The 27889-nt window shown below is 41.8% G+C and overlaps 1 protein-coding gene across 3 annotated transcripts; it reads left to right on the top strand.

The window, feature by feature from the left end:
- The first annotated feature begins 41 nt into the window (after positions 1–41).
- Positions 42–27877, top strand: LOC113126460 (uncharacterized). Of its 3 annotated transcripts, XM_026300475.1 has the most exons (10): positions 114–166; positions 981–1149; positions 2420–2522; positions 3556–3669; positions 3765–3821; positions 5285–5422; positions 20525–20572; positions 20800–20913; positions 24965–25060; positions 26726–27877. In XM_026300475.1, exons 3-10 carry the CDS (start codon positions 2427–2429, stop codon positions 26831–26833), a joined length of 771 nt encoding a protein of 256 aa, XP_026156260.1. In that variant the 5' UTR covers positions 114–166; positions 981–1149; positions 2420–2426; the 3' UTR covers positions 26834–27877. The 3 variants fall into 3 exon arrangements, with proteins under 3 accessions (XP_026156258.1, XP_026156261.1, XP_026156260.1); XM_026300473.1 differs by lacking the exon at positions 981–1149 and having other exon boundaries at positions 42–166; XM_026300476.1 differs by lacking the exons at positions 981–1149; positions 20525–20572 and having other exon boundaries at positions 42–166.
- Positions 27878–27889: the final 12 nt, after the last annotated feature.

Below are 27889 nucleotides of genomic sequence, written 5' to 3' on the forward strand. Positions count from 1 at the left end.
ACAAAAAAAAATGTCCGCATCTGCAGTGAAGCCCAGCGCCTGAACACACCCTGCTGCAGCCTGCAGAGCGGCCGCACGACACTGACAAGATATTCTGGCAGTTCAGCGCTACGCCTTCACAGAGCAGATAAGAAAAGAGACGGGGAGCTACTGGAACACAGCTGAGGTAAGAACATCTGTTCATCGCAATTTGTCCTGCAGGAGAAACCAGGGCAGGTAACCCGGGACAGGAATCAGGATGCAGCGCAAGGAAGCCTAGCATCATTGTTCATGTGGTGTCAGAATCGTTGGTATGGGCGCATTTCTGAGGAGAGGATCATTGGGAATTTCATAAAAATGATTCTTCATAGAACGACCAGACTTGTGTTGTTGTCGGCCCTGGGAGCTGTGCCAAATCCCACTGCAGTGCCATCAGCGACTTGATCTCTGCTGCAGACTACAGACTCTTCATTTTTAAGCACACACATTTTAAACACTAACTAAATACTAATATTGCGCATATTTTTATATTCAGTACACGGAAAGGATTTTCAAGAACATCGCGTCCAATCTATAATTCAGAAGGTCAACCATAAAATATATGCCCTGCACAGACTATAATAACATCGGAAGCTAGCATTGTATTTTTGCAGTATGATTAGTAGGCTATTTAGTTTTGCTGACTCAATGGTATTATCGTACGTCTGAACTGATATCCTGCAGGCCTGGATCAGAGCATCATATTATGACACTTTATTAACAATCCTCTGATCATTTTGTTAATGATCTTTACATGGCAATTCTTTAGTCGTGTATTTTTCATATGTGACAATTTAGTGAATTGATGTGACTGTCAGTGTGCTAAACTGAACTTGTCTAGTAATTTGTCTGTGCTACAACAACACTAGTTGTCCTAGTACTTAATCTAAAAACAGTGTGGACTTGTGTAACTCTTTAAACTGGAAGATGCACAAAATTAACTTTCTCCATTTGTTTTCTAGTGGAATTGGTGTCATTACAACCTTTACATCAATGCAGATATGCACTTTGAAAAATGATGTGGCTGCCACCACAAATAGATGGTGCTGTGGTACTCCTGTGAGAAACATGCACAGCTTAGAAAAAAAATGAGCTCTGGCTGAGCGTTGATCCTGTCTCTATTTTCCACAGGTATGACAAAAAGTAATTTTTCTAAACTTATTATTGTTCGACAATGCGTGTATTGTAATGTTTTGAAGTTGTTGCAACAGATCTCTGTACCAGGGATGTCACAATACTGAAGTTTCTAACTGAAATGGCAAATAATGTATATTAAATACCATTTTCGATATATGTGGGGTGGGGGGTGAGGCTGAATGTTGCCTAAAACCCAGTGCACACACTTAAAAATACACTTCTTGAGATGTTCTTCAAATAAAATAACAATAAACCTAAGACAAGCCCAGGCTATCACTGCCCTTGTCCCTCAGAACAGCTCTATTTGTACTCATTTTGGTACCTCAGCATTTCGCAGCTGGCACTTCAAAATGGTTTGGCACCTGCAGCTGGCTCTTCTGACTTGGACTTTCTAGACTGTTTCTCAATAAAAAGTACATGTGTCAAAAACTGCTAGCTTATCGGTGGGTGGTCTTCAACAAAAGTTTTAAAAAGTGTGAACAAGTTTCATCTGGTCACAAGAAGATGCTTGTGAATCCACTAAAGTTTTAATTAGATTGCACAGAGTTCAAATAATCATAACAACCAACAGCTTTCTGCTGATGAATGAGCTGCTACGAACATAAGATTCAATTTCAATTCAGTTTATTTGTATAGCGCCAAATCTCAATTCAATCATCTCAAGGCAGAAAAACCCAACAATTGCCTTATGAGCAGCACTTGGCGACAGTGGAGAGACAAAACTCCCTTAAACGGAAGAAACCTCCAGCAGAACCAGGCTCAGTTTGGGCGGCCATCTGCCTCTACCGGTTGGGGGAAGAAGCTAATGGGAAATGTTCAAATATACATGAAAAACAGATTTTTAAAAATTGGTTTTTCATCTTATGTCCCCTTTAAATTTTATTCTTTCAATCTACTTTCAATTTACTGTCGTAATAATGTTTTATTTTTTTAAATGAAAATCTTGATGTTTATTTAATTTGTGGAGTGTTTAGTATAAATTCATTATTTCCCACATTTTTTTTTTTTTGGTTCCACAGTGTGAAGCTGCCTTTGAACCACTTGTTAATGGATAGATTCCCCAACTCTTTATAACCTTAGAATTCAGGATAGTATTAAATAGACATGGCCAGTGCCTGAAGTGCAAACTTGCATTCTTATGTACTGTATATTTATCTAAAATTCTTCCAAAATCTTTCAATCATCAATTATTTAGCAGCATTTTCTTTGTTGATGCAATCCTGTTGTACATACTGTTTTAACAAAGTTGTCATTTCTCCATCAGCAATAGGATGTCTCTTAATGACAAAGACGCAATGCCCGCAGTGGGGACCCTCTCCCCGGGCCAGCTGCAGTCCCACCTCAAGATGGAACCCAAGACTTTGGGGGTGAGTAGAAGCATAGATCACACACAATATACTGCCAATCAATAATTCAAGCTCAGATATCCATAGCATAATCATAATCATTATTACCATTATTATGTATATATCCATGTGCTTAGATGGAAAAAAAGATGGAATATTTGCAATATCGCTTTCATGTTCTAATTTGAAGGGCTATTTCAATGCATTTTTCCGCAATATAGCAGAAAATGGTGAAGTAAGAAATATGAAGTAAGTTTAATGAAGAAAGTTCACCAGATTATAGGCATAAACAGAATCACTTTTCCTCTTTCATAGTTAGTTCATCAGAAATGTTTATTGCGAGGGCAACACAGTAGATTAGTGGTTGGCACTGGAGTCTCACAGCAAGGTTGTTGGTTCGAAACCCAGCAGGGACCTTTCTGTGTGGAGTTTGCATGTTCTCCCTGTGTTTGCATGGGTTTTCTCTGGGCACTCCAGTTTCCTCCCACAGTCCAAAAACATGTATGTCATCTTGATTGGTGACTCTAAATTACCCATAGGAGTGAGTGTGAGTGTGTGAGGTTGTTTGTCTCTATGTGGCCCTGTGATGGACTAGTGACCTGTCCAGGGTGTGCCTGCCCCTTTCACCCAAAGAGAGCTGGGATAGGCTCCAGCAGATCCTGTGACCCTAATTGGGAATAATCGGGTATAGGTAATGAACAAATGAATGAATGTTTATTGCAAATCATTTCTGCTTAATGGTACAATAACACTAAATTCTTAGGTTCCTATGAAGTCCACAGGAATTTAGCCTTTCTCAGCTTAATCTATTGTGTTTTGTTTTCTTACTGTAATCTAAACTGTTATCTGTTCTTTGTATTGTCTGCATTTGTGCATTGTTTTTCTTTTTTTAACTTTGTGCTAAAGTGAAAGACAAATTACCACAATTGTAACCAAATCCAACCTAATAAGCAGTCCTGAATTTTTGAGTATTTGCCATATTTACAATAGATCTGAAGGTCTGAAATCCACCCGATCAACTCTTTTACTAACTCCCACCCGTCACCTCTTCCAGGCTATCCAGATCATTATTGGGGCTTTGATTCTCTGTCTGAGTGCCTCTGTACTTCAGATCCACGAGGTCCACTTTACAGGAGATGTGGCCCTCTTCCTGATTGTTGTCATACAGGTCAGTTAGAGGCCACTTGCAAGGTCTAGTCTCAGATTCAGTCAGGTCACTTACTTTTGTCAACACTGCTTCTCATTTGTACTTTATCCCACCAGGTGACCTTGTCTGGTTCAGTGTTGATCCACAGTGGAAGGAGACCTACTCTCTTCTGGGTGAGTCTGACAGAATAAACCCTCAGTTCTGTGTTACAGTCTGGACCATCTCTATAATGATCCTGATCAGTATTTGACACACACAGTCAGATAGATTAAGTCAGAAACCATTTAAAGGAGCAATCACTGTAAGAATGGAGAATTTAAAGTGGTTAATACTTTGTTAAATTTAATAAAAATTTGAATAAAATTTCTCAGTAAACAAAATTGGCATTAGGCAATTGTTATAATTCAGTTTTAGGTGTAATGGGAAATTCATTGTCCTAAAAGTGAGTTATGACATCATATCCATCGCATCAAGTACAGTATCTACCAAGGAGATGCACTGTCCCCAATGACTCACTGATCCATATCACTAGCGTCTACAGTAATGACATTGGAATGTCATTCGGATTGGATAAGTGTGGTCAGACGGTAACAAGAAGAGGGAAAGTAGTCAGAATTGTATTGTACTACCAGAAAGCAAAATAGTGGATGTTGAGAACAGCTACAAGTACCTTGGAATACCAGAGGCAAATGGAAACCATGAAGAGGCTGCAAGGAGAGCAACTGCCAATACCTACAAGTCAGCTGAATGGGAAGAATAAGGTTTGGGATATCGACACCTGATAATCAGATACCCTGCTGGTATAATAACATGGCCAAAGGAGGAGATAGAGACCACTGACATCAAGACAAGGAGGCTCCTCACAATGCATGGAGGGTTTCACCCCAAATCCAGCATCCTGAGACTGTACACTAAATGGAAGTAGGGGGGAGGACCAGCAAACATCAGAGCCACTATCCAGGATGAAATAGCAAAAATCATGAGTACATCAGGAAGATGGCCCCAAGTGATGATGTGCTTAGTGAATATCTAATGGAACGCCATAACCAAGTGGCTGGCATAGTGCACAGGAACATCTGTGCCAAGTATGGGCATGAAGTCCCAAGATCAAAGTGGGAAAAGCTCCCGAAGGTAGTTGAGAACAACTACGCTAAGATCCAGTGGGACGTCCAGACTGACAAACTGGTAATGGCTAACTGGCTGGGCAGAGTAGTGGTGGACAAACAGGAGAACAAGGCCGTAGTGATAGATGTAGCAATGCCAAGTGACAGCAATATCAGAGAGAAGGCACATGAGAAACGTGAGAAATACCAAGGGCTGAAAGAAGACCTGGAAAAGATATGGAAGGTGAAGGCAACCATGTGAGAATGGCTACATCAGATCTGTCCAGAAAAGTGCAATCCTAGGAACAGCTAAGATACTGTGCAGGACCCTCAAGCTCCCAGGCCTCTGGTAGATGACCTGAGCTTGAAGGAGAAAAAGTCATTGTTATATAAGTGGCAATAATAAATAACACACGTAAAGGATGTAGGAAAGGCACAGCATCATAAAACATTTACTTTGTAGGTGCTGTTTTTCTGTCTTGAAGGAATGTGTAATAAAATAGTGTACTGTGCACTACTGTTGTCATTTATAGGTGAAATGTGTCCTAGTGCTCCATCTTATTAGTGCTGCATTTGCCACTGCTGCCCTGGGTCTGATGTCCAAACACCTCCCCTACCGCCAAGACTCTTACCACTGTGAACACTGCCGCAGACTGGAACTACATGCTGTGGTATTGTCTTTATTACCTACGCACATTGAGGCCTGAGCATAATATGAAATTCATTATATATATATATATATAATGTTTTGTTATCAATTAGAATCGTCATATTTATATCTATGTTACTGCTGTGTTTTTTGGGCTTTGTGGTAGGTCATCTTACAGCCTGATTTGAAATGTATAACATGGAAACATTTTTAAGATGAACTTTGTCATTGTACCTGAAATTGGCTAGTCTCAACAACACCACTAAATTGCTGCCAGAAAATTCTGTTTGGGGCTAAAAGTGATCTGCATATATGAATTTAGAAGACTCTTGAAGAAGAATCTTGCCTGGTGCAAGACTGAAACAATGTTTGCAAGACAGAAATATATTCCTGAACAAAAGAGATCTTCTCAGGTTACACTGGCATATTCACTGTGTAAATACAAATATTTATGTCCATGGGATAGACACAGTTTCAGTGTTCACAGATACAGTAAAAAGCAGTTTAATATGTTAACCTAGTCAATCATTTTTGTTTTAAAGACACAATAGCCAAATTTGTTACTGTCCAGTAGTCCCCTAAATTCTCAAAATTGTGTTGCATTTCACTATCCAAACAGTGACCTTGAAGGATAGGGATATTATTAGACACTGTATGAACATAAAGAGAGTTTATATATTTTTTACATTAAAAATTCCCAAAGCATTTGAGGAAGATAACAACTAACAAGTCTATTAAAAGTTAGGGATTTTTTAGAACACGTTTTTATTCAGATCCGGCTCCTTCCGTCTGTGGGCCCTGGTGGTAAAGGAACTGGATAATATATGCTGCACATGCCTAGTAACTCAATAGATCAGTTTTTGCAACCATCTGCCTCAATCAGTTGAGGTGAGTGGATAGAGCAGAGAGAAAAGAACAACAACAATAAACAACAAATAGACACTGCAGGTTGGTGAGGCCAGTAACTGCACATCAGCAATATACAGCTCCAGGACCAGGGACACCTGCAGAAGGTACAGAGAGAGAGGACAGAGAGAGAGGGAGAGAGCACAAACTAGGGGAGAGAGAGAGCACAAGGTTAGTGACATTCAGTGGTGGAATATACATGTGAGGGGGAGGAGAGGAAGAGAGGGGAAGGGAAGGGAGGGCAGGGGTAGGGGAGCTCAGTGCACCGATGGTCCTCGCGCAGTCTAGGCCTATAGCAGCATAACTAAGGGATGGTTCAGGGTTAACTGAAGCCAGCCCTAACTATATGCTTTGTCACAGAGGAAGGTTTTAAGTCTAGCCTTAAAATTACAGAGTGTCTGCCTCCTGAACCCAGGCTGGGAGCTGGTTCCACAGGAGAGGAGCTTGATAGCTAAAAGCTCTGCCTCCCATTCTACTTTTGGAAACTCTGGGAACCACAAGTAGACCTGCACTCTGAGAGCGAAGTGGTCTATTGGGATAATATGGTACTATGAAGTCTTTAAGGTATGAAGGAGCTTGATCATGAAGGGATTTGTATGTGAGGAGAAGGATTTTAAATTCTATTCTGTATTTTACAGGGAGCCAATGAAGAGAAGCTAATATAGGAGAAATAAGATCTCTCTTGCTAGTTCCTGTCAGGACTCTGGCTGCGGCATTCTGCATTAACTGGAGGCTTTTTATGGAGATGGGACTGGGACATCCAGATAGTAATGAGTTACAATAATCTAGCCTTGAGGTAACAAATGCATGGACTAGTTTTTCTGCATCATTTTGAGAAAGGATGTTCCTAATTTTGGCAATGTTGCGCAGGTGAAAGAAGGCAGTTCTAGAGGTTTGTTTTATGTGTAAGTTAAAAGACATGTCCTGGTCAAAAAAAACTCCAAGGTTTTTCACAGTAGTGCTGAAGGCCAGGGCTATGCCATCTTAAGTAGCTATAATTTTAGAAAAGTTATTTCTGAGGTTTTTAGGCCCAAATACAATAACTTCTGTTTTCTCTGAGTTTAAAAGTAGAAAGTCACTGGTCATCCAGGCCTTTATGTCAGTTAGACATGCTTGAAGTCTGGTTAACTGGTTTGTGTTAATAGGTTTCATAGATAGAGTGTCATCTGCATAGCAGTGGTAATTAATAGAGTGCTTCCTAATAACATTGCCTAAAGGAAGCATGTACAGGATGAAGAGAATCGATCCTAGCACAGAGCCTTGTGGAACTCCATAACTAACTTTTGTTCGTGTGGAAGGTTCATCATTTTAACGCTGTTCCTCTGATAGCAGTCACATGCTCCAATCTCTGTAATAAGATGTGGTCAATAGTGTTGAATGCAGCACTAAGGTCTAGGAGTACAAGTATAGAAACAAGTCCATTATCTGAGGCTAAGAGAAGATCCTTGGTGACTTTTAACAGTGCTGTTTCTGTACTATGATGTGCTCTAAATCCTGATTGAAAATCTTCAAATAGTTCATTCCTGTGTAAGTGGTCTGATAGCTGCTTAGGAACAGCTTTTTCAAGAATTTTAGAAATAAATGGTAGATTGGATATGGTCTATAATTAGCCAAGACTCCTGGATCAAGACTAGGCTTTTTGAGTAGGCTTTTTGAGTAGGGGTTTGATTACTGCAGTCTTAAAGGCCTGTGGTACATAGCCTGATACAAGAGATAAATTTACTAAGTCTAATAAAGATGAGTTTATTAATGGCAGGGTGTGTTTGAGCAGTCTAGTCGGGATGGGGTCTAAGAGGAACGTTGATGATTTAGATGAAGCAACTACTGATGTGAATTCAGAGAGATCTATGGGAGAGAAGCAGTCTAAACATAACTGAGGTCTTACAGATGATTCTTACAGAGCTACTGTAGTAGAAGATTCATTTATTGCAGGTATAGGAAGCATCTGATGAATTTTATCTCTTAATAGTTGTGATTTTATTTGTAAAGAAATTCAAAGTCATCATTGCTGAGAGCTAAGGGAACACTGGGCTCAACAGAGCTCTGACTTTTTGTCAGCCTGGCTACAGTGCTGAAAGAAACCTGGGATTGTTTTTATTTTCCTCTATTAGTGATGAATAGTATGCAGTTCTGGCTTTACAGAGAGCTTTTTATATGTTAATAGACTGTTTTTCCAGGCTAGAAAAAATTCCTCTAAATTTGTGGAACGCCACTTCCTTTCCAGCCCAGATCATGGTTTTTCCTTCAATCCTTTCTAATAGGGCTCGTATCAGTGTTAATTTCGTTGACGAAGTATTTTCGTTATAATTTTCGTCAACGACTAGTTTTCACTGACGAAAACGAGACGTTAACTAAATAAAAATTAAGTGATGACGACGAAAACTAAAAAATATATAGACATTTTCGTTGACTAATAAAAACGACGAAAATGTGAGTGAGGGACGTTTTTAGAAAAGATCCAATCAGAATTAATCTTCTTAGACGCACATTTGAAAAGTAACTGATCCACCTAGTGACGCGGGATGTGCGAGAACACGACATCATCATAGCCTACACTGGGTTTCTGTCTGACTTAAACTATAATGAAATGGAGAAAACACAGCTGGAGAAAACAAAGAGAAGATATATGGGTCAGTTTCACGTTTGATGCAATGGCATTACTGCTAAATACAGTTTTTCTCTTAAATATTTTGGAGTTGCACTTTTGCTTTAAAGAATGAAGAATGTCATATGCAAGTTATAAACGATGCATATCTAATTTTTGGTCTTTTATGGAAAGGCCATATTCCATATATATTTAATCCATCCATCCATCTTCTTCTGCTTATCCGGGGCCGGGTCGCGGGGGCAGTAGCCGAATCAGGGATACCCAGACTTCCTTCTCCCTGGACACTTCCTCCAGCTCTTCCGGGGGGACACCGAGGCGTTCCCAGGCCAGCCGGGAGACATAGTCCCTCCAGCGTGTCCTGGGTCTTCCCCGGGGCCTCCTCCCGGTGGGACATGCCCGGAACACCTCCCCAGGAAGGCGGTCAGGAGGCATCTGAAACAGATGCCCGAGCCACCTCAACTGACTCCTCTCGATGTGGAGGAGCAGCGGCTCTACTCCGAGCTCCTCCCAGGTGACCGAGCTCCTCACACAATCTATAATGGAGCGCCCGGCCACCCTGCGGAGGAAGCTCATTTCAGCCGCTTGTATCCGCGATCTTGTTCTTTCGGTCATGACCCAGAGCTCATGACCATAGGTGAGAGTAGGAACGTAGATTGACCAGTAAATCGAGAGCTTCGCCTTCCAGCTTAGCTCCTTCTTCACCACAACGGACCGGTACACCGACAGCATTACTGCTGCCGATGCCAGGTTCCGTCCTTCCCTCACTCATGAACAAGACCCCAAGATACTTAAACTCCTCCACTTGAGGCAGGATCTCTCCCCTGGCCTGGAGATGGCAAGCCACCTTCATGGCCTCAGACTTGGAGGTGCTGATTCTCATCCTAGCCGCTTCACACTCGGTTGCAAACTGCCCTAGCGCACGCTGGAGATCCTGGCTCGATGGAGCCAACAGGACAACATCATCTGCAAAAAGCAGAGATGAAATCCTGTGGTCCCCAAACTGGACTCCCTCCGGCCCCTGGCTGCACCTAGAAATTCTGTCCATAAAAGTAATCAACAGAACCGGTGACAAAGGGCAGCCCTGCCGGAGTCCAATGTGCACTGGGAACAGGTCTGACTTACTACCGGCAATGCGAACCAAGCTTCTGCTCCGTTTGTACAGAGACCGGATAGCCCTCAGCAAAGGGCCCCGGACCCCATACTCCTGGAGCACCTCCCACAGGATGTCACGAGGGACCCGGTCGAATGCCTTCTCCAAGTCCACAAAACACATGTGGACTGGTTGGGAAAACTCCCATGAACCCTCAAGCACCCTCGAGAGTGTGTAGAGCTGGTCCAGTGTTCCACGCCCAGGACAGAAACCGCATTGTTCCTCCTGGATCCGAGGTTCGACCACCGGCCGGATCCTCCTCTCCAGCACCCTGGCATAGACCTTCCCCGGGAAGCTGAGGAGTGTGATCCCTCTGTAGTTGGAACACACCCTCCGGTCCCCCTTCTTAAAAAGAGGAACCACCACCCTGGTCTGCCATCCAGGGGTACTGTCCCCGAACGCCACGCGATGTTGCACAGGCGTGTCAGCCATGACAACCCAACAACATCCAGAGACTTGAGGTACTCGGGGCGTATCTCATCCATCCCCGGTGCTTTGCCACCGAGGAGCTGCCGAACTACCTCAGTGACTTCGGCTTGGGTGATGGATGGATCAGCCCCCGAATCCCCAGCCCCTGCTTCCCTTATGGAAGACGTGTTGACGGGATTGAGGAGATCCTCGAAGTATTCCTTCCACCGTCTATCTATTTAATGAGACTTGTTTTTCATTTCATTTTAATTTAGAATATTTTGTATATTACAATAGTTTTACTAAATTACACTTAAATTAAACCCAATATATTTTAGTCGACTAAATCTACTGTAGATTTAGTCGATCCTCGCCTCCAAAGCTAGCAGAACCTTGCACTTATTACAGGTATCATTATCACTAAAGGAGGCAGAGGAATAACTAAACATGTGGCACACTGAGCAGGAAAGAGAGAGAGAGGGAGAAGCCATGTTACTAGTTAGCTCAGCTAACTGGTAGGCTAACGAACACTAAGTCTGGGAATAGCAATAAATACCGGTCAAAATAGAAAGGTATTTGACTACTACCAGAATGTAGCGGTTAATGAATTGTTTAGAGTGTTGAGTTAGTTTTTAGGTGTGTTAGACTAAAGCTAGTCTGTTGCTGATCTGTAGACGAACTATACAGCACACACAGCAGGACATGTTTGAAATAGGAAGTGATTCACTTACCCGGAATTCCTATAGGGCAGGGGTGGTGAACTCTTACCTGGATCAGGTGGGTTCAGGTAATCAGAAGCTGGAACGACAGGGATAGTTAGAAAACAAGCAGGGGCAGAGACCCTCAAGGACCAGAATTTGTCATCCCTGTTGTAATGGAAAAAAGATTTTACTGTATGTTAATAGAGCAAAACAGCCCATAAATACCCATGAGCAGCATGCAGATGTAAACAGTTTAGCTGCAAATGAAGTCAGTGACTCAGATGATGTAAATACAGAATAGTGAAGGGCAGACTTGAAAACATGGATTGAAATAAAATAAATATATAAATAAAAATAAATATATACAATGGCAAAAGAAAGCCGCATTGAAGTCAGTATGCTTGCTACCTTGGCAAAGAATCTATGCACAAGCACAAGGGTTTTATGCACCTATACCTTAAATCAAATATGGTGTTATGAAGTGTTGTTACTGTTTTTTCATAGCAGATGGGGCTGAAGGTCCAAGGCTTGTTTGCCTCAAAGTACGGCTACTGCTATATTTGACACCGTCAGTTGTTATTGATATTGGCAGATAAACTTTGTAACAGGCAGATTGGTGTGATTATAAGAAAACACAATAATGGAAGATAATGTTGATGGATGTTACCAAGTAATAATCTAATAAAATAATCATCTAATTAAAGGTGACATATCATACACTTTTTTGGGAGGAAAAAATCACGCCCCGTAGTCACCTAAAAATGTTTGTTATATTGTCATGATGAAATACCTTTCAGATCGTCTTTTCCAGGATATCGGATACTAGCGCCGCTGAAAACAACCGGTTTTGGTGTTGATTTGCATAAGCTATTTCTGCAACACCTCTTTGAGGAAGTGTCTGCTACGTAGATCCCGCCTCCTCCTGGTTTCCATGGTGAGTGAGGTGCGTTGGGGGGTTGGCAACACTGCGGATCAGTGACACATTTTTTTAAAAAGCGACAACTCTGGCGACTATTTCTGGTGTTACTGGAGACTCTGACAACAATGTCTGCACTGCACCGTTCTTACACTTCTCAACTTGCCGCATGAGCTGCAGCCGCCGGCCCCTCCCCCGTCCCAAAGTACTCACAGACGGCCCAGTCCTCTCGCAGCAGTCCCTCCCAGCTGCAATCACAGCAAGAGAGGTTCACGCTTCCGCGTCCTGACTGCAAATGAATCGCGCGTGCGCAAAGCCGCCGCTGGCTGATCCCGCCCTGGATTTTTATTCTATTCTATTCTATAATGGTACAATTTACTCAGGCAGATGACATATTTTATGACATTAGAATTCTTTTTAGAGTATGTAGACAAACGTAATTATTTCTGAAATCTCATTAACTGCAGGCCGTCATCCTACATTATATGGCACAGTACAAATGTTTTGAGTGTCCCTTATTCTGTCCCTCATTTCTTATAAAGAATCACATTAAAAATTACACAGATACTGGGGTTAAGTGCTAGTTAATGTAAGTAGCTACATTAGCTATTACTGCTAGTCAATGGTATGTGCAGCAGTAGTAAATCATGTCTGTTATTAGTTTAAAAACGTGCTGCTTTTTCTAAGTTGTAGTTAGGTAAGTAACGATGGACGGTTCATAATGCATTCCAAAATGTGTCACGTGACTACTTGACACTGCTTTTTCATTTTTTCATCTTTTTCATTCATCAAGTAATATAATGTATCTTAACTGCATATATGCATGATTCATTTGCAATTGGTTAATTTAAATAGTATAAACATTCAAAAAAAATAGTATAACATTATTTACACAAAATTGGGGGAAAAAAACAAATACACAAAAATATAAATATATATATTTTGTACAAGTTTTCTTGATAACAACTAATTCTGACATGGCTCAGCCACTTCATAAAATATCTAATAGTGGATCTGTGTGACTTTTGGAATGCTACAGGCATACAGAAGCTTTGTAAGCTGATCCTGGGGATTCACAGAGGATCCGAGTGGTCATTTCTACCTGTATGGTTCTGCGCATACAGTCGGGGTTTGCTGATGCACAAGGCATCAAAACACTTTTCAAACACTGGTTGATTGAAGCTAAAGCCATTTTTGTCTAGCTGGGCAGTCTGCACAGAAAGTGGTGGGACACATATCCTCAGGATCATATATGTTGCTGAATCCATTAACATTTCCTTGAATATGGTTTCCATTACAGAAAAGAAAGAGAAATATTGTTCGATGGTTTTGCACTACAAGATTAAGAAAACATGTAGGTATTTACAGTGACAACTACTATTTTTAGAATATGATTTTTTTGTTTAATTACTTTTTAATAACAGTACATTTTTATTTACATTATTTAAATCTGTAAAAGATTTAAATAAGATTTAAAAGTTTTCTATTTTCAATTTACAGTTCTGGCATGCTTGCTTAAGTAATGGGTTGTTTATGCACTTTCCTTTTCCTCCTCTGAATATGACAATATTAATGTGTAATACCTCCAAATTAATAAATGTTGCTATTTTTTCCACAATAATTGTCTGTTATACTTACCGGCATTCCCTTGTGGACCAATAAAGTTTATCTAATCTAATCTTACACTCGGTTTTCACTGGTTTGCCAATGCACTGCCCCTTCCTTGTTTTGGGAAGTGCGGTCTGCCATGCAGTACGTAACAGTTCATTTCTGAGATTACTTTCAACTTCTTCATAATTCCTAGGATGAATTAATAACAATTGTTTAAGTTGTTTTTATACTAAACCTATAAAATTCTGTATAAAACATTTACCCCGCAAAAAGCAATCTCCTAGCATGACTAATATACATCAAATATGTCATGTAACAGTTGGATGACATTATTTGAATTAACATCTTGTTAAGCAAACATCTACCTGTGTGCACATTAGCACACCATTAAAAACACCTGTCTGTCTGATAGCAAGTCATACATCCAAACAGGATTCTGCTTTGCTGTTTACAGTGACAGACTCCTGGTTATATTAGCAATCAACTTACGTTTTACACCAAATAAACTAAACAGAAATAACCTTACCACATAAGCTCTCTGTAATCCTCTCAATTATCCTCCAAATACGGATGCCAACAAGGGCAAATGCGCTGCAACGGCCAAAACACCTGCAAAAGAGAAACGCTGCAACAACGAAAACACCTGCAAAAGAAAAATGCTGCAACAACGAAAACACCTGCAAAAGAGAAACGCTGCAACAACGAAAACACCTGCAAAATAAAAACGCTGCAACAACGAAAACACCTGCAAAAGAGAAATGCTGCAACAATGAAAACACCTGCAAAAGAGAAAACACAATGGAAGTGCGCCAGGCCTGTAGGGGGACCCCGAACTGAGGGATGCTATGAACAAAGTTTGGATAGGTTTTACAGAGGCGACATGGAAAAGGTAGGATTTCCATTTATCTCTTTTTAAACACTTGGCCGTCACGTTTTACAATATTATAAAAGTACAGTATTGTAAAAGATGACGGCCAAGTGTTTAAAAAATAATAAATGGAAAACGTACCTCAGATGTTCCACCCTGCAAAAACACCCCCCCCCATGTCTCCCAATGTTGTATGACACTTTTGATCAAGTAAACAAATGTAATAGAACATTGTTAGCACATATTAGCACATGAGAACAATCGTCAGAGGTCGCTCATTCTGTTGCAATTCAACACTATAACCTGCGTCATTACGCAGCCTCCAAAATGAGACGTGACTTATATCGCTACATGTGTCTCTCTCGCCTCTGTAAAAGTTCTTTGTTCATAGCATCCCTCAGTTCGGGGTCCCCCTATCGGCCTGGCGCACTTCCGTTGTGTTTTCTCTTTTGCAGGTGTTTTTGTTGTTGCAGCGTTTCTCTTTTGCAGCATTTCTTTCTTGCAGGTGTTTTCGTTGTTGCAGCGTTTTTTTCTTGCAGGTGTTTTTGTTGTTGCAGCGTTTCTCTTTTTCAGGTGTTTTCGTTGTTGCAGCGTTTCTCTTTTGCAGCGTTTCTCTTTTGCAGGTGTTTTCAGTGTTGCAGCGTTTCTCTCTCCTCTTTGCCTCAAGGGACATGGCCCACTGCCCTCTCTGGTTTTCCCTGGCTGACGGCGACGGTCCCCTGGGCCAGGATGCTCTGGCGCACGACTGGCCCAAGGTTCTCCTCTACACCTTTTCACCACTATCCCTGATATTCCCAACACTCCTGAGAGTCCTGCAGGAATGACACAGACTGGTGGCCACTTTCTGGCCAGGGAGGACTTTGTTTCCACCCGCTGAGCAGGCTCTGCCACGGCTTGCTGAAGCGCCTCCCCTTCAGGACAGATCTCCTATTCCAACTGGGGGGTCGGATACTGCACCCCAACCCGGGTCATCTCCAACTCTGCGTCTGGCCTTTGCAGGGCCCGGCACTGCCTTCTTGGACTACATCGGCAGAATTGGTCATACTGTAAGAAATGCACGAGCACCATCCACACAGCGATTATATGCAAATAGGTGAAAGCTCTTTGACGACTCCTGTTGTAGCATGGGACAGGATCCTGTACGCTGCCCGGTCTCATCTATCCTGACGTTTTTACAGGAACTCCTTGATCAGGGACAGTCTCTGTCTACCCTAAAGGTGTTGCTGCGATTTCATGTTGGCATGCTGCGATAGAAGGTGGCACTACTGGCAGTAACAAGCAAGTCTCCTTGTTCTTGAAGGGTGCCCGATGGCTTCACCCACCTTGGCGCTCTCTCTGGTGCTTACTGCCCTACGGTCTCCCCCATTTGAGCCCTTAATGGATGCAGGCCTTAAGTGGCTGTCGATTAAAATGGCTATTCTTCTGGTCATAGCCTCTGCAAAATGTGTGGGAGAACTGCATGCACTGTCAGTCCATGAGTCCTGTTGCCGTTGGAACTCTGACAGTTTGGGCATTACACTCTGGCCTAATGCCTTCTTTATTCCTAAGGTGCCTTCATCGCTGGGTCACACTTGCCTGCTGCAGTTGGCTCATTTTGACACTGGGACCCCATCTGAACCTCCGTGCCCTATTCGGGCACTGGAAGCATATATTTTCGCAACAGCGGCTGTCCGGAAATCCGATAGCCTGTTTGTATGTTTTTCGGGGCCTTGCAGAGGTCAGGCTTTTTCACAACAGCGCCTTGTCCACTTGGTGTTAGAGGCTATTACCCAGGCCTATGCCTCAGGGCCTCATCCGGGGCCGCAATCAGAGAGGCAATAGCCGGTTCAATTGCAGGCATTTGGCACAAGCCAAACTTTGGGGCGTCCTGCATTGATGCCAAAGTCTGTGCATCCGATGAGAAGGCCTTCATGTCTGCCCAACAGGCATGCAATTCCCTCACATATTCTGCCGTCGAGGGGACCATGAAGGAGGATGTGGCATTCCGCCGTCTAAAGAAGGCCCTGGAGGCAGCTGATTGCACCCACAGGGCATCTAGTTGAAAACAGGCCAGAGCTGTACAGATAGCTGAGGCCATTGAATCCCGCTCGCCTCCCTGAGAGGAGGTTGAAGCATATGAGCCTGATTTCGAGGCTCTAGAGCTGACCTCCAACCGACCATTGTGAAAATGCGTGTCAGACGCTGCCAAAGAAATGGCATCTTCATCAAAGACAGAGGTTCCGTCCCCACCCCGATATGACGACGTTGCGGTTACCGCTCGCCTGAATAGTCTGGAGGAGGGCTCTCATCTGGGCCAACTCTGTAGAGAGATGATCCACCCTAGCAGACTAGCAGACCTGTCGGAGTCCCCCTTCCTAGGTCTCTTCCTCAGAACAGTCGATGCCTCAGAACAATTGATGTCGCTGCTGTCGCGGAATGTTTTTGGCTCGTCTGGCCTGTTGGCAAAGGGGTCAGCTGCCCCACTGCTGAGCAGTCCTCAGGCTGTTCCAATGTCGCCAAGCGGGCTGCCCGCAATATACTGCAGTTAGAACACGCAGTTTCAGAGAGAGCTTTCCTGAGATGGTCCACTCCCAAACAGGAGGGAGACAAATCATGCTAGGATGTAAGTGTGGTAGGCCAAAGAACTAGTGATGCACTACCCAAGTGTACTTATCCAGAAATCAGTCACTAATCGGGAGCGAGATAAGGGAACTCCACTATAAACTCCTTAATGAGGCTTGCAGCACGAAGGGCACTTTTGTTTCTGTACTTCTAAGCTAGGCATCCGAAATCAGTTCGAGCCGAGCAGATGAATGTCTGAAAAAAGTGAGTTGAATGTTTGAAAGGACAGAGTTGAATGTTTGCAAAGCAAGTTTTAACACCAACACCAGTCCTACAATCTTTCAGTGGTGAGTTTCTATATTTTTAAATACGTTTTTTTATTGCATTGACGTAGCCATGGTAACGGCATAATTTAGCTAGCACTAATGCTGCCTAGCTAATGTACTCTTGTCTATTCATAGCCTTGTTTTTATGATGAAATAGGACAGGCTTGCTGTTTGCTTGGTAGTTTGAAAAGGAAACGTTTAGATAACGGTTTTTTAGTGTGTTTGTTGGTTGGCCTGTTTATTTAAAAGCATTACATGACTGAGTAAAGATGTAAAGAGGCATGGTTCCTGTACTTCATTCACTTCGTCGAACGTTGTCTTCACACTCCCACCGTTGCCAATGAAACAAGAATGTTGTCAGAAGTGGAGTTCGCCTACATAGCAGGCACTTTAAGTGGCGTGGCCGCAGTAGCTTATGCAAATTGACACCAAAAAATGGTCGTTTTTAGCGGTGCTAGTTTCAGACATCCCGGAAAAGACGATATGAAAGGTATTTCATCATGACAATATAACAAACATATTTAAGTGACTATGGGGATTAATTCCCCCCCCCCCAAAATGTCCGTAATATGTAACCTTTAAAGTTATAGGTTAATTTAATGAATATAATCCGACAATAGTTATATAAATCGCCTTTGACTAGCCTTGTGTCCAGTTCTTTGTAGACCTCAGTTTTGGGTTGCCACAATGAGAAATGGTGCCTCTTGGTGTCTAAAACATCTGGATATGAATAGAAATGTCAATGTGTTCTCTTCACTTTTTTGTGATTAGGTTGTAACTTAGCAGTGCTATTGACGCACAGACATTTTAAGGGGTAGGGGCTTAAGTGAAAAAAAGGGCACTTTTGGATAATTAAGCTCTAAATTCAAAGCACAGATTACTTAGTTTTTTGTTCATCACTATTCATCTCCACACCAAGACAAACATAACTGGAAAGGCAGGGAGGGCTTCACTTCTGCAGCTCTCTGCCTGTCTGTGATGTGTTGATCAAAGTGTGCTACACAGCTGTGCTGTGCTCCTGCGCGGACACTCGGAGGGGAGAAAGACATCGGACCTTCCTTTCCCGACCTGACCAGATATTTTGATTTTTTATTTGTTTGACATGGAAAGCTGTGTACAAACAGAAACACACACCTGTATGGAAGCCCGTTTCCACCACTGGGATGAAAAATAAAATGACCCCCTAAGTCAAAATAACGAGATACTTATTTAATATTCTGACTTAACAAGTGAAAATAAGGAGATACTTTCTCAATATTCTGACTTAGTAACTCAAAATAACAAGATACTTTCTCAATATTCTGACTTGATAACTCAATATAACAAGAACTCGCGGGATCAAATGTGACTTCATTACGCAGGCCTTTTCATTTTCAGCCCTATTTTAGTAACGATATGTCATGCACAGTACGTTAAAAAGACACTTATGTTGTTGGCGTAATTCAACAAGCATGTCTGCAATGCGCCTTTTGGTACTGGTTTAGTTTTAATTTTGCTACCATGTTTGTGAGGCGTAAAGGTGTATGACATCCGGGTGGTGACGTTTTCCGGGATGCTCGCTCTCATTGGCAATTGAGGGCATTCCGTTGGAGCTTCCCCTGACCAGCAATCATAAATATCAAACATGGTTGATATTTATGATTCCTGTTCTTGTAGAAAGTATCTTATTATTTTGAGTTATTAAGTCAGAATATTGAGAAAACATCTTGTAATTTTGATTTAGGAGGTCGTTTTATTTTTCATCCCAGTGGCAGAAATGGGCTTCCATACACATGCACACATATATACATATATTCATTTATTTAAAAAAAAAAAAAAAAAACTCCCCAGGAGAAAGGGCACTTTTTCTCGAGGAAGAAAAAGGGCGGTGCTCAAGCCCCCTTTGAAGTCAAATTAAATTCAAATTATGCAGTTTATTGAAGGAATTTGTGCAGCAGCTTCACATATTTGTGTGTGTGTGTGTTTTTTAGCAAAATCAGAAATGCTTAATGTAAACCTATGGGATGAAAGATGGCTCTCATAGTGAGGATTAAGTCAAATATAAAGAGAAAAATGTGGGTTGCAGCGCACACATAGTGGCAACAGACTTTAGGGTGTAACCTGTGGTACATAGTTTTTCCTTATAAACAGATGATTATAAGAGGGAGTCTATCATCCATTTAATGGCAAGGTACCAGGAGATGGACACACAAAGAACCAAATGACATGCACCTACTACCCCCACCCAGATGCAGGCAAATACAAATATGGACTTCAAACAGCTACATTTAGACATAGATAGAAATTACAAAAAACATAATCTCCACTAAATGTACAAATAATAATGTCTCCCCTTACAGAAAAGGACAAAAATCAATGTCATTATTCAGTCCTTAATAGGCTGTAGCCTGCAAATGGTATATATAGAAACTTTCAGAATTACTTTCAGAGAGAATAACTGATCCGATATTAGACAGACCAAGATGGTATCAACATTAATTCTGACATCCTTAAGGTTGAAAGTTTAGAAAATGTACGATACTAGAAGAACACTGGGGTGTTTGTTTGAAGCTATTTCTTCAGAGAGAAACTTTCTAAAAGCCAAAAGAAGTCCCTAGGAAAATCATAATTTTACACACAGAGCACAGTAGATGGAGGTATTAGTGTGTGTTATTCAGCCAATTAGCTTCGTGGTTTAGACATTATCATACTGTGCTGGCGAACAGGCCACTGGAGAGGCAAGGCCCTGTCAAGATATAGATTTAACTTCACAATTTCATATTTATTCATTTAGTTTAATATTTATTATTTCATTTTAGAATGATAATCATTGGTTAGGTCATTTTATATTTTACTGTGACCTGCCAGAAATCCCACATTTTGACAGTGACAGATTAATTGAACTGCATGCTTTGATTCTTTGCTGTCAGGTGAAATGTTTGTGTCTGCTATGTGTGTGTGTTGTGGTGGGGTGGGGTGAGGGGTTAGGCCAGGAATATGTAGTATAGCGCCACCATTAATGTATAACTGAACATTTACAATTGTTAGCTGACACTAAATTTTGTAAAAAAGCAGACTCCATGTTTCTTTGTCTTTACTGTTCACTGCAGCAACATTGTTTCAGGAAATGCACCGGGCTGATCGAGCAAAAGTGTAAAGTAAGTGGCTGACTACTGTTACAACTAATACTCTGGATGGGTTATGTGCTGTCTTGCAGAGTGCATGTAGTAGCCAGAAATGTCTTTAACTGAAACCATGTCCTGTGATTTTTACATTTCTGTTTTTCATGGAATCACAAGTCACAGCCAGAAACACTTTGTTTCAGTTTATACACTCTTCCTCTATTCTGACTATACTTCATATGCTGTTGGATTTTCCGGCTTAGCTGTTGATTGATGGGATCCTGGGGACTCTGGTGATCTTCCTTGTGCTGGAGTTGTTGATCTGTATCACTGCTATGCTGTTTGGACTCAGTGTCATTGCTGCTGGTGGACACCAGGTGAGTTATACCTTAAAGCTTCATCAAATTATATTTGACCTCTAGAGGGCATATGCAAATAATGCTGGGATAAAGCAATTACATCAGACAGTGATGAACAGGGTCGCTCAAGCAGATTATATGATCCCGTTGACGTAATGTGATTAAGGTAAATTCAGTAAGTGGATTGGGTAGACGATAACCTAGCTTTGACATGTGGTATGTACAAAGTGCAACATGCAGGTTATCAACCCCAGGAAAAGATTTTTGGAAAATGATGTAGCTAGATATTATATTTGTATAAGAAAAAGAGTACTTGGATCGGAGACCACCTTGAAAGACCAGGGTCCACTAGATTCAGCCATTGACTTTAAGATGGTCCCATGAGAGGGTTGCATCAGGAAGGGCATCCGACAAAACTTTTGCCAAATCAGTCCTGTGGATCAGTTATATATATATATATATATATATATATATATATATCACACATGGATCCTGGAATGCCTGGAGCTGTACAACATCAATAGGACCCTAAGAACCTTCATAAGGAACTCAATGGGACTGTGGAAAACAACTCTAGTAGCCAACCTCAAGCCGATAGCACAAGTCTCCATCAAGTGCGGCATCTACCAAGGAGATGCTCTGTCCCCGCTGCTGTTCTGCATAGGCCTGAACCCCCTCAGCCAGATCATCACTAAGACTGGCTTTGGATACCGACTGCGAAATGGGACAACCATCAGCCACCTCCTGTACATGGATGACATCAAGCTGTATGCCAGGACTGAGCGAGACATCGACTCACTGATCCACACCACCAGGATATACAGCAACGACATTGGAATATCATTCGGACTGGACAAGTGTGGGCGAATGATAACAAAGAGAGGGAAGGTTGTCAGGACTGAAGGAGTTGAACTCCCAGATGGCAGCATAGTGGATGTTGAGGGGAGCTACAAGTACCTTGGAATCCCACAGGCAAATGGGAACCAAGAAGAAGCCGCAAAGAAAGCAGCCACAGCCAAATACCTACAGAGAGTAAGGCAAGTCCTAAGAAGTCAGCTAAATGGAAAGAACAAGGTCCAAGCCATCAACACCTACGCCCTGCCGGTCATCAGATACCCCACTGGCATAATAAGCTGGCCAAAAGAGGACATAGAAGCCACTGATGTCAAGACAAGGAAGCTCTTCACAATGCATGGAGGACTTCACCCCAAATCCAGCATCCTGAGACTGTACACTAAGAGGAAGGAAGGAGCCCGGGGACTGGTGAGCGTCAGAGCCACCATCCAAGATGAAACAGCCAAGATCCATGAGTACATCAGGAAGATGGCCCCAAGCGATGGAATACTTAGTGAATATCTCAGGCAACAGAAGCCCGATGCAGAGGAAGAAGAGCAAGAACGATCATGGCAGGACAAACCCCTGCACGGCATGTACCACCGACAGATACAAGAAGTGGCTGATATCGAAAAGTCCTACCGGTGGCTGGAAAAAGCTGGACTGAAAGACAGCACAGAGGCACTGATCGTAGCGGCACAAGAACAGGCCCTGAGCACAAGATCGATAGAGGCCGGGGTCTACCACACCAGGCAGGACCCCAGGTGCAGGCTGTGCAAAGATGCCCCTGAGACAATCCAGCACATAACAGCAGGTTGTAAGATGCTAGCAGGCAGAGCGTAAATGGAACGCCATAACCAAGTGGCCAGCATAGTGTACAGGAACATCTGTGCCGAGTATGGGTGGAGGTCCCAAGGTCAAAATGGGACACACCTCCAAAGGTGAGGGAGAATGACCGAGCTAAGATCCTGTGGGACTTCCAGATACAGACCGACAAACAGGTGATGGCTAACCAACCGGACATAGTAGTGGTGGACAAACAACAGAAGAAAGCCGTAGTGGTAGATGTAGCGATCCCAAGTGACAGCAATACTAAGGGCTTAAAGAAGAGCTAGAAAGGATGTGGAAGGTGAAGGCAACAGTGGTCCCCGTGGTAATCGGCACCCTCGGGGCTGTGACCCCCAAACTGGGAGAGTGGCTCCAACAGATCCCAGGAACAACATCAGAGATCTCAGTCCAGAAGAGCGCAGTGCTAGGAACAGCTAAGATACTGCGAAGAACCCTCAAACTCCCAGGCCTCTGGTAGAGGACCCGAGATTGAGGAAGACACACACACACACCACCCATAGGGGTGAGAAAGGAAATTTTTTTTTAATATATATATATATAGAGAGAGAGAGAGAGAAGGTTACATGGTGTATACAGTATGTAGTTTATATTGCTTGTAACTGGGATGAAGTAAACATCTGTTGAGTATTTTAACATAAAATTGTTTGATTGATTAATGTATATTAGCCCTTTCATGCATGTGTAATTAAAGCTATATTCAGATTTTTTTTCCTGTGTTTTTGTTACTTTTTGGACTTATCACATGTCCACTCAGGTGGACTGCATGTGTTTGAGTTTTTAACTGAAGAAACAACTTCACAAAACAGAAAAATATACAAGTGAAAACTGTGAAATAATATTTAAAAAATTTTGTTACTTATGTGTTTAAATTCTAACATTGTGCAGTGCAAAGCTTCTTCAATTACGCAGTGTCAACCCATGCACATGCAAAAAAGCTGCTTTTAACTAGCTGTCTACTGCAGTGACCACTATGCATCAAAGGGTTAATACACAGACACTAGTCACATAACCATGAGCCAACTGTATGTCAGATACCATGAACAAACAAAAATGAAGAGAAATAGCAAAAAAAGGGACAAGAAGCAGCAGAAGTGAATGGGGCTCTTGTTCCAGCACTACAGCACTTAAAACCATGTAGCGCCACATGAAAAAAATTACAAATGTATTAGCTATTTGAACTGGATTTTAATGCTGCTAAACTGAAGTTATCAATTCAGCTCCATTTGCTGATGAAAACTGTGAGTTGTAGTTAAAAGTTACAGTTAAAGTCTTCTAAGTGAGCCCTTGAGTTTAGTTTCTGTCATATATAGCAGTAAGTCTAATGTCAAGAATAAACGTCCATGCACAAACCTTCAGTTTTTTACTTTAAGGCTGGGCACACACTAGACGATTTTAAGCCCGATTTGCCCCCTTCAGTGATCGTGGGGGCGTGGCCCGATTCCTGGTTTGTCGCGACTGTCTAAAGCAGGGGTATTCAACTAAAATTTAAAGAGGTCCAGTTAGAGAAAATTTCTTGAAGCAAAGGTCCGGAAGATCATAATGTCTAACTAGTTAGTGTGATATGTATTTAAGTAGCCTAGTGGTTTTATCAACATCTGCATGTAATCAATACCTGACTGTCAAATCAAATGAATTCAGTACAATTCAAAAACTTTTTGACAATATTTATTGTCATGTAACATACAACTGAACATATATGTATGGCTGTAGATATGTATAATGTTCTCTCATTATACATATCTGTATGGCTGTAGATATGTATAATGTTCTCTCATTAACTAAGTTCTCTCTCTTTCTCCGTCTCACTCGACAGTTTCTCTCCCTTTGTTTTCTACATGTATCGCCTTTTTTCTTTTTCTTTGTAGCGTCTCTTCATGTGTAACTTGCCTCTAGCGCTGTTTACACTGTAGAGTCGTAATGTTTACCGCATGGGATGCACAGGCTTTATTGGCTGAGTGGTATCACGTGGGATGGCTCAACTCGCATGCAATTGGTCTGTGCGTTTCCACTACCGTAAAGTCTACAAAAGCTGCGCCGGTGGAAATAGAAGCGCCCCGTTAGCTTTTAAATCTTAACCTTCTGTTTTGGCTGTAGGTCCGGGTCCGTATGGGGCGGCTTCTGTATCCGCACCCGGACCGCGGTCCGCCTGTTAGTGACCTATGCTCTAGTGTGTGCTATCCAAAGATTGTAATATTAAAAATCGGCAGAAACTGTCCTTATGTCTGTGGTCTCACACGTTCTTAAAATCGTTTAAGATTTTAAAATCATCTAGTGTGTGCCCAGCCTTAGTAAATGCTAAGTACAGTAACATTTGATTATTCACAAATGCATTATAATGTATCTATACTATGTATTTATATTTGTATATCATATCTGTGTCCTGCAGGCTCCCAGTCAGCCTGCCTATCCACAGACCCGCCCCCCACCTACTCCAGCTGTGCATGCTGCTCAGGCTTCTCCAGCTACAGCTGAGCTATCTCAGGTAACACAAACACAGCCTTTGTTAGGACCCTGCTCATGTGCAGGTGTAAAGCACAGGGTGTTGCTTCACAACAACTAGCTAGGATTCAAGTCATTGTGAGAGTCTGTCCTTAGTTCATTCATTATTTGCCAAAGTAAGAGCAACAGGAATGACCTAGCAGCATATCAAAGTGGCATATTTGTATTTGGGCTGCAATGTCAGCGGATTGTATCTTGGGCCTGTACACCTCCTGAAATTATAATTTGTCTTTAAAGTGGTCTTCACACATGTTGCTACAAACCACATCTCTGCACACTGTACATAGGCGCATATGATGCCTTGTGCTCTGCAGGACAACAGTATTAACACCATTTACTCATTTTTCTTGGTCAAAACAGAAAATGAAGTTTCACTTTCACTTCATTTAGTTTTGACCTTGATCCTCCAAGTTAGTGTGGACTGTGGAAAAGATCAAGAAGCTTGTTTATTAATAGTTATACCACGTCCACCGTCAATACTTGATACTGATTGACCAGATGAGGGCGCTTTTCATCATTCTTCTTCATTTTAAGCAGATAACTTCGGAAATGGAAGCTAACGCTGTAAAATATTTCAGCTGTAAAAAAAAAGCTAATAATTAGTCTACATGCTTGGGTATTGTGCATATTTCGCCAAAATATGAATACTCAAGTAAACCTGCCTGCAAGCAATAAAGTTTTATTAAAATGTCTTTTTGGATAAGTCTCTACCAGCTTTGCAACCGGGGATGTAGACAGTTTATCTCATTCCTCTCCAACTCCATCAGATTGGATGGGAAGCGTCTGTGAAGTGCCATCTTTATGTTTCTCCACAGATGTTCTTTGGGATGTAAGTCTGGGATTTGGCTGGACCACTTAGGGACAGTCAGATGCTTCAGGTCATTGTTGTCTTGCCTGCAACTTGGGGTGGCAAAGGATCTGAACGCTGTTACTAATGAGAAATATCAGTTTATGATTTTTAATAATTTTCACATTTCTAGCATTTCTAAAAACATATTTTGGTTCATTGTTATGGAATGTTGTTCCAACTCTATAAAACACGGGAGACGATAGAGAAAAACTTTAACATTATAATCCTCCAATTGTAGAGTTCACAGAAAGTCACATGATCAGTCACGTGACTTCATGACCCACACCTTTTCCTTGTCTGCCGTTTGTGGTATGTCTCACATGATATATTAAAAAGAAACTCATGAAGCTGCCATAATTCAACAAGCTTGTCTTCTTTTTCAATGCTTTATTTGGTTCAGTTTGTGCTTTGATGCACTGCCATGTTTGTGAGCTGTAAAGTCATCATCTGGTTGCTGACGTTTCCTGGGCTGCTTGCTGTCATTGGCTGAGCCTCACCAACCAGGAATCAGAAATATCCAACACAACCGAGGCTCTGACTTGAACAGGAGCAATAAAAGAATTGTAGTGATACCACACACTTGAGGATTGTTTAGGCAAATAATCTTGCTTGCTACAGGACTTGAATCACTGGAGGGGGAAAATTGGGCATAAAACTGTGTAGTGTGTCCCCAGCCTAAAACAGCAGGGTTTCTTTCACTCAAACAGGAGAAATGTGACTATCCTCAACCTGCAGGTGTATATTTTCCTATTTTCTTCACATCATGCTCACAGTTTTCTGTTCTCTTTGTGTCAGCAGGTGGCTGTAGTTGTGACTGAACCAGATTTGGAGCAGCTAGAGGACATCTCCACTCCACCTACTGAACCACAGGTGGAGCCAATAGACACTGTGACAACAGAACCCTGAACTCAGCACACACTGCTGCTTTCTGTGGTGTCATGTCATGTCAGGAACAGTGTGGATGTGGATGTCATTCAGAAGCAGCAATTTCTTTTACCCTCTTGGTGGTCATTAAAAGTGATTATTATAAGTGGGACTCAGACTCAGATTCCTGTTTACCCTGATGACTCATATATCAACTCAGGTGACAACAGATCTTTACTTCTGGCATGACATGACCACAGCATCAGTGTTAGCACTGCTAGACCTGCAGTGTAGTATGTGATTCTGATTATATTATTGATGAGCGTTACAAGAAATGTTGATGTATTTAACCAATACTAAGACCACTCAAATAAGTATATTCAGAGAAACACCAGAGAAAAACAAGCATTTTCTTACAAAGAGAGGAAAGCAAAGTGAGTATGTAGAATAATTTTAGATATTCAGTGTATACATTTTATGTTAATTAGAATGAAGGCAGATTCAGTTTATCTGACATCATTTGCCTTTTAAAGGTCTTAAGGCTCTCTTGCCTAAAGCATATTTGGCTGTGAAATAAGATGTCATTGAGCTAATGTTATTCTATGCTATAACTTAATGTCATTCCAGAATAGGGCTGTGCAATTAATGGAATTTTGATTTTGATTCTGATTCTGGGTCTCTAAAATCACAAAAACTATGTAATCAAAAAAAAAAACTTATTAACTTATTATTCTGTTTTTCAAGTTATTTTGGCCTGCGCTCTTAATGATGCGCATGCAGACTTTTGCCCCTCTGGAAGCCCGATCTCTCTCAATCTACTGTCGGCGAAACAAGTCACATACATGTTATCTGGTGGCATTTAAAAATCAGCATGAGTGAAGATGGCGGAAAGAGCAGCCACAGACGTCTTTGGTCAACTAAAGAGGTAGAAGCAGTTCCATTGTTTGGGAACAGTTTGGATTTGAAGAAGTGGACGTGGATCAAAACATATTATGTGCAAGATTTGCTATGTGGTGGTGTCCGCACTGCTATTTATACATTATATATTATTTGTTTTCGGGATAATTCATTGTTTTGTTCAATAAATGGAACATATTT

Source organism: Mastacembelus armatus, chromosome 11, assembly GCF_900324485.2.
Source record: "Mastacembelus armatus chromosome 11, fMasArm1.2, whole genome shotgun sequence".
In the NCBI taxonomy this organism is placed as follows: Eukaryota; Metazoa; Chordata; class Actinopteri; order Synbranchiformes; family Mastacembelidae; genus Mastacembelus; species Mastacembelus armatus.